Source organism: Camellia sinensis, chromosome 9 (assembly GCF_055761805.1).
Source record: "Camellia sinensis isolate YWXY chromosome 9, ASM5576180v1, whole genome shotgun sequence".
Classification (NCBI taxonomy): Eukaryota; Viridiplantae; Streptophyta; class Magnoliopsida; order Ericales; family Theaceae; genus Camellia; species Camellia sinensis.
In genome coordinates, this window is record NC_138969.1 from 164,192,894 (window position 1) to 164,201,071 (window position 8,178).

At 41.0% G+C, this 8,178-nt stretch overlaps 1 protein-coding gene across 1 annotated transcript; it reads right to left on the reverse strand.

The window, feature by feature from the left end:
* Positions 1-5,044: 5,044 nt before the first annotated feature.
* On the reverse strand, positions 5,045-6,898 carry LOC114286620 (disease resistance RPP13-like protein 4). Its single transcript, XM_082889511.1, has one exon. It carries the CDS (start codon positions 6,896-6,898, stop codon positions 5,045-5,047), a length of 1,854 nt encoding a protein of 617 aa, XP_082745637.1.
* Between the last annotated feature and the right edge of the window lie 1,280 nt (positions 6,899-8,178).

Sequence of the window (8,178 nt, forward strand, 5' to 3'; positions counted from 1 at the left end):
GAGCCCTTCTTCAATATTGAAGAAGGGCTCAAAATAAGAAACTTCACAGTTTATAGCATTCCTCAAAACAGATCACACACAAGCCAAAAAAAAATTATGCAAAATTATGGCATAAAGAGGGCTAATGAAGGAAGTGCTAGCTACTGTCCTCAAACAGCAAGAGGTCCTCAATCAAACATGAAGAGGACCTCAAAATATGATGATTTGAAGTTTAGGTCGGAGCCCAAAAGTGCAAGCAACTATGGCTTAGATATGAAGCAAAAAAAGGCTAGAAAATGGAAGATGAGGACTCACCCTTGTAGACCAATGAACCAGCACCTCTTGGACCAAGTTTAGGTGCTCCTAAGCTCTGGAGAACAGCCTCAAGCTGTTGGAATAGGCGTTGGATGCCTTGTGCTATGAGTTGATGAAGAAATGGCCTAAGAACAAGGGTGTTTGATGGTTGGATGAGAGAGATATGGAGAGAGAGGGAGGTTTGTATGTATGTATATCAGATATATGTGGTATATCTCTGGTTTTTCTTGCCTCAAATCTCTAACCTAAACAAAGGAGGAGGAGAGGTGCTTATATAAGCAATGCTAAGCTTCTAAGACAAGCTTCAAAGGGGCCAAGGGGTTCAAGGGGGGTGCAAGGCTTCTAGAGGAAGCTAAAACAGAGCTTGGCCAAAAGGTTCAAGCTTCTAGAAGGTTAGGGGGTTCAAAGGCTCACAAGGTGCAAAACAAACACACATGTGCGTGGGGGATCAATTCTGTGCATTCCAGCTGGTACAGCTGGAATCCACTCAATCTGCAGAATGCTCCGGAAGGTCGTCGGCTAGCAAAAATTGCCGGTCAGCAAAATAAAGTGCCGGTCGGCACAATAAATTGCCGGTCGGCACAAATATAGTGCCGGTGGATGGCCGGTAAGGTCAAAAAACTGCCGGTTGGTGTCCAAATTGAAGCCCCGGAAGTTAGCTTTCCAATGGCGCAAACCTTGCATTAAAATTCCTTCTGTGCAAAAAGTTATGCCCTTTTTCGTGAAGCCGCGCAGATTCGATCCAACCGGGATGATGCCCGACTTCAACTGATCATACCTCCCCCACCCGGATTCATGCCGAACTTCTCCCAGACCAGTTTTCTCCTCTCCTTTCCTCTTTTCTTCAACTCCAAAACCCTAAACAAAGTGTTTTGAAAGATTTGCCTCTCTTCTAGCCGAAGAAACTGATTCTTTGCCCTGCACATCTCTCAACACCGAGCAAACCATCAGTAGTGCCCAAGTCTTAAGGGCGGTCAAAAATGGGGTGTCTACCAGCCAGAAAAACTAGCTGGTTGACCACTTTTTCTGGTCTGTAACAAAGATAGGTGGTTGGCCAGTGGTTGAAAGCATCAACAACTGGTCGGCAGCCCTCCTACAGGTTCCCAAGGTGAGTTGGAAGCTTTCTGGAGCTTGGTGCAAGGTTCTGAGGACAGTTGGAAACAGAGGCAAGTCGGGGCATCGCGACGGATTTCCGAACGAGGCGACCAAGCATATGTGCATTCTTTTCCCTCTGAGGCTCCTGCTTTACTGTTTTACCTAGCTAATTTGCTTAGCTAGTTTATGCTTTGGTTTGTACTTAAGTAGTTAACGCGTTTAACTATTCAATTTGTTTTGTAATAGTTAGTTAACTAGGATTAGTTAATTAGTTTCATTATGTAATAATTAGTTTAATTAGCTTAGATTAGCTAGTTAGCTTTTTATTCGGACCCTCCGTCAAGAGGGCCAATTGTTGTAATAAGCGTGCGTGTGTGTGATGCATGTCTTCCAACCTCCATTTCTTTCTCCCTTTTACTTAAACTGCTTACGATGGTTAGGTTTAGGGCATATTTCATTAGCATCCTTATACTTCGCATGCGTGCATCCATTTATCTGTTTTGCATGCACCAAGCTCGGCGCATCATACTAGCTGCATTGTATTTCAATTCCAAGTTGAATACATATATCGAATTGTCGCATTCATATGCCATTCTAGAATAGCCGAGCCTATTTTAGTTGCATCCTTGCATGTATTGCATTAGCCATTTTAACGTGAACTAGGATCATGCATGATTTCTAACTAGTTCTTTGTTTTGGCTCGGAGTACACTGTCAGTGTTTACGCTTTAGCATACTGCATGTGTGTAAGTGTTGCCGTGTTAGCATGTTTGCCATGAGGCTAACTGTTTATTTGATTAACTGCCTGAATGCCCATGGGTGAAGGTCGGATTGCTTGAATTGGAACAATTCATCAAAATCCCCGATTTAGCCTACTTGCGAGTAGCAAACTTCAAACCGTTTTCTCACAAATGAACGTGCAATGTTTTGTTCCAACTTAGGTGATCCAATCTATACTTGTATGCTACGCGCATCACATAGTAATTCTAGGTTAAATAATCGGAATAAAAACACATGTGTTTTCAAAAACAAAATATCATGCTTAGTACAGGCCGATCTTTGATTGGGCGAACGGGGGTGCTCATTGCATGACCTTCCCCTCTCGTACCCAAGTTCCCAAGCCGAGGCAACTTTGGTGATGACGGACACGTGGCCTTAGGCACAAGTCAGGGTTTCCTAAATTCCCACAAATAAAATATTTAGGTGGCTACTCTGTATCTAGCAAAGCAGTCCATGTTTGGCACTTCTTTATAAAAATCAGTTTTCCAAAACGATTTGCCGGATTTGGACTCTTTAATGATTTATCAGTCTTGCATTGCACTTTGCGATATTAGATTCAGAACTGTGACATGAGTCCAAACTTGTAGTAGCTAGAGAACAAAACAAATTCGTGCCCTTCACAGGCGCGGAGCCGGAGAGTTCTCGGGGCACATCTACACTGGGCAGAGATAACGTCAGCATGAGGCTATATGACGTCAACAATGAGTGTAAATCTGTACGGGCGTGGCCCAAAGCGAACAATATCGATGACGTGTGAAGGGTCAGGGCGTTACAAATGGTATCAGAGCCGACTCTCCGGAGTACCGAGTGTGGGCCCCTGGCGTCTCTCAGTGCATGTGGGCGGGCTTGTGAGCTGGCAGGCTACTGCACGGGGACGTGCAGCCTTATGGTGGGTGGATTGTAAAGCCCCGGTGTCTCACATCGGGAATGAAGGGGGAGTTCCTGGGCTATAAAAGTAAAAACCTAGACTCTTATATAGCATCAAGGCCTTTTCCCGGGTGGTGAAATCCCTAACAGAACTCCACAGTTAAGCGTGCTTAGGCTGGAGTAGTTCTGGGATGGGTGACCCACTGGAAAGAACAAATCCGTGCGGGCGTGGCCCAAAGTGGACAATATCGATGACGTGTAAAAGGTCAGGGCGTTACAATGAGTGCGATGCACAATAGCAGAGAGAGGCACGACACACAATAGCAGCGAGGGCACACGGTGCACCATAGTAGAAATGGCACACGCGGGTGCACGGTAACAAGACGGTGTACACGGGCGCACGATAGCAAGACGGCGTACACGGGTGCACAGTAGTAGAAATGGCATACGCAGGTGAATGGTAGCAAGACGGTGCACGCGGGTGCATAGTAGAGTGTATGGTGGTGCGTGGAAAAGTGGCGGCGAAAGACTGAATGCGCCAACGAGAAAACAGGGGCGTGAGGGCACGTGCGACGACTTTTGGCGATAGGCCTGGTTACGTTGGAACCAAGGCACAATTCCAAGCACTTTGGTAAAAAATTTATAAAATTTTGGTCAAAAAATGATGACGGAACAGTGACAAAATAGTGTTGTGGAACAAGAACGGTGTATTGATGAAATAGAAGAGAGATACTATAATGCCACTGTGTACGAGCAATGAGTAAGAGAAAAGATGAGCTAGGATTCAAGACCTAGAGCTCTGATATCATGTTAGAATGGCTGAAAGAAATATGGAATATGTGTATCTGTATTATATGAAATTGAATTGAATATAATAGGAGAGCCTGTATTTATAGGCTGAACACAAACCTAGATATAGGGGTGAGCATGGTCCGGATTGGACCAGATTGGAGTAAAACCAGGACCAATCCGTTATTTACGGATCCTGAAAAATTGGAACCAATCCAATCCGTTTAAATCGTGGAACCAATCCGAACCAATCTATTTAAACACGGATTGGATCGATTTAGGACCACGGATTTACATAATTAAATAACAAAAAATATATATATAACACTTTAATTTCATAAAAATATAAATATAGCACCATATTAGTTTCACAATAGCAATATGTCTTTTTATAATAGCGACAAACTGTTTTAGAATTTAAACAACCATAAGAAAACTAGTTCCACCATTAGTATTTAGACCATTACAAATTAACACTAAAAACTAGCAAACAAAAGTAATAAAAGAAGATACTATGCAAGTTTAGGTTTGGATTTAAGTTTTATATGAAATAAGAGAAGATACTATGCATGAGGGTGTATAATAAAAATATAGACTATTTGTATACGGTCCGGATCGGTTCCAATCCGGAACCGTGGGGTTCAATTCGGAACCAATCCGTAAATTACGAATTTTTAATTTTTCAATCCGAAACCGAACCACGGATTCAAAAAACCAATCCAAACCTACTGGATTGGACTGGACTAGATCGGATTACGGATTTCACGAATTCCTTACTCAGTCCTACCTAGATAAGTATAGGAGGAGATAGAGATAGAGAGAGATAGAGATACAAGGAGATAAGTATAAATTTAAATCTAATATATCTAAATCTAATTTATACATTAACAACCACAAATCAAACACTACAAAAAATAAAATAAAAATGAAATTCTGATTTTGTCGAGTGTGAAGACATGTTCTCTTGCTTTACCAAATGAAACTTTCTGCCAAAAAAATAATAATAAATAAATAAAATTGACAAAATGCAAAGAATTCTTGACCAATAATGCTTAAGCCATGTTTGAATGATTCTCGCATAACTTTGATTCAACAAATGAATATGAAGCTAGTCTTTCTTAAGAATAGGAAATTACTACTATTTCTCAAGACATCAATTGTCATATAGTGAAATTGTACAACTTATTGCAAATTCATGATGCCATTTCTTACAAGTTTTCTCAATTCATCCACAAACCATTCTCATCGCATGGGAAGTTATTGAGCCTGGGACATTCTACTTTCTCCAAGTAAATCAAATTGGGAAACAATCTCCTAAATTCTCTCCAATTCATCTCAAATTCACTCAAGTACTTCAATCTCAATATCTCTACTGTGGTAGCTACCATTGGACCTAGAAAACATAATAGCCCTCCTCTGATATAGAGTTTTTTGAGGTTCTTCAACTTGGCAAACAATAGCCATTCAACTGTAAATGGGGTACATTCAAGTTCCAGTTTTTGCAGCGAGGAAGGAAGTTTCGTGACAGGTTTCGAAGAAGGCAGGCTGCGGAATGCCAATGATCCTGTCGGGCTGGCGTATGGTTCTGATTGTGGTGTGTCATCATTTTCACCTTGTAAATCATATTCTCGCCAGGATATTTTCAACGTTTGCAAGGTTTTTAATTTTTCTAGTAGTAGTAGAGAATTCTTACTTGTTGAGAATTCTGTAGTAGTACTACTCATGCATATGCTCAATTTTCTCAGCTTTGTCAATTTTGTCAAATCATCAATAGTACATGACTTTTTGTCTGTGGAATGTCTAATGATGAACCCCTTAAGGACTTGGAGTTGTGATAATGAACCAATACCCTTGGGCATGTGTTCTAAAAGGTAACATTCAGACATGTCCAAGTGTGTCAAATTTTTTAGGAAACCAATCCCATCTGGAACCACCTCAAGGTTGTGACAGGCTTTGAGATCCAAGATCTTGAGACTAGTAAGCCATGAAATGAACTGAGGAAGCTCTGTAATCAACGAAATTCCACGAAGGCTAAGAAACCTCAACTGATTCATTTTCTTCAGTCCATGAAGTATTTTAGCATCTGCAACCTCAATGTGATGCGTGACTGATCTCTGCCACCTTCCCAAGTAAAGAATTTTGAAATGATTCATCTTCGAAAATAGTTTAGGCCCGCCATCAATAATAGCTGCACCAACATTGAGTAAGCATTGGTACTCATTATATTGAGCAAGAGTCGGAGTATCTGGACCTAGAGTATAAACTGGACTAAACCCAAACCTCTCGGCCATAATGGTTAAAGCAGAACGAATGAACGGCAGCATTCTGTAGCTATTCGTGACCAAGCTGCAATTTTTGTAGATAGGCTCGATGAAGTCCCTCGCAATAAGCTCACCCAATATCTCATTGCCAAAATCCTCTTCCGTCTTCCCCAATGCAATTTCTTCTTTTGTTTTTTGGTCCTCTGGGTTTGGGGGTAAAAATCCCTCTCCAATCCACCAGTAAATAATAAACTTCTTCTTTATACTAACCATTTCTGGAAATCTCAAGAAACACAACAAACAATCCCTTAATGTGAATGGGAGGCTAAGGAAAGATACCTCGAATTGTTGAAATGCGGTGTTGTGCTCAAACTTTGGGTCCTTGTGCAAGCTGAACAATATGTTTTCGTCACCAGCCTTGTTTATATTGTCTTGGTTGCTGTTGTGGTTAATGGATCCGTCAAGCCATGGATTTCGACGTGGTTGGGAATCAGCAGGATTGACTTTAATAAGCTTTGAGGGGATCTGGGATTTCAACTTCTTGACGTCATTTTTCAATTCGCCAAGCTCTCTCTGAGTCTCATTCCCTCCTCTTGTTTCGAGCACTTCAAATCTCTCACAGACCTGGTTGATTTGCACATTAATATGGTCAGTCTTCTTCTGAACCTCTGCCATGGCCTCTTTCATGATGATAAGGTCTTGGCGAATCATCTTAGAAAGCACAGGAGCTCCAACGTGATGGTTGTTGGTGGTGGTGGCGCCGGCAGCTTTGTGGTGGTTGTCAAGTGGCCTTGGTTGGGAGGTACTGCCCATGGCCTTGATATAGGAACCAGCAAATTTGGTATTGAAGGATGATTTTTGAAGAAAACCACAAATAATATTTGAATTAAGAAAATCAAGGGGAAGGATTAATGGACACTCGGGTGCAGACAATGTGAGAGGTGCAAAGCAAAGCTTAATCTTTTCAAGTGAAAAGCAAAGCTTAATCTTTTCAAACACACTGAACTCTTCATATACACAGTCGACCACATTTTCCAACTCCTCATCCCAGAAAGTGAACTTTTTTTTTTTTCGAAACAACAGCGTACAAAGGAAGACTCCAAAGGGCCACTAGTACAACAAAACAAAGAAAAAAAACGAAACCAAACCAAAAGAACAACAACGCCGCCAAAAAAAACAGCAAAACAAGCGAGAGATCACCGATGTACTCGTGGATGGAATTTGGGAAGTAAGAACTGCCTCAAAGTCCGCCGTCTCCGTGGATGCCGTCCCTGCCGTTGCTATCCAAAAATCAATGCCGAAATCGGGAGAGAAACTCTCAAAAACCCTTTTTTGGACATAAGGATAGATCTACACTTCAAAATTATAAAGGTGATCACCAAAATATCGTCAAAATATCACCGAAAATTACCGGGACAGAAAAACACAGAAGCTCAGTTCTCTGTCTGAGATAGTCATCTTCGATACACGCAACGTATGGAATGAAGAAAAGTACACAAAAAAATAAAAAATAAAAAACATATATATGGATAGATAGATAAGCAATGGAAAATGAGTGAGAGCACTAATTAGTGCTATCACTAATGATGTAGCAGTAGGTTCTACCATGAATGATTTGATGTTTTGGCCTTGGTGTTGTATTTTTTTTATTAAGTGTCGTGTCATTAGTAATCTTTTTAGAGTTCCAAAATTAACGATCTCTATCATTATTGATAAGCAATATATACTACTTAATGTACATAGTGCAGCATGATTCATCGTTATTCTGGCCCCTTACAGCACAGAAAGCCTATATTCCACATCAAATGAGACAGACACATAGGAGGCCTCAACAAACAATAATATATTTATATTTTTACTGAGGATAATAGTTTTATTTATTTATTCGTTGATCAAACCGAAGTCTGGGCTGAGCCCTCAATGCTCGAGATATGGAAAATAACGATGAATACCCATCACTTAGCAAGGTGTACTATGGATTTCGATCAAATTTTAGTGTTTGGGCCTTCGATTCTTTTTTTTTTGAAAGGGAGTAGCTTGCCTCTAGTCTGCAATTGGATTAGACGGTATTGTTCAGCCTACGGGGACTCACT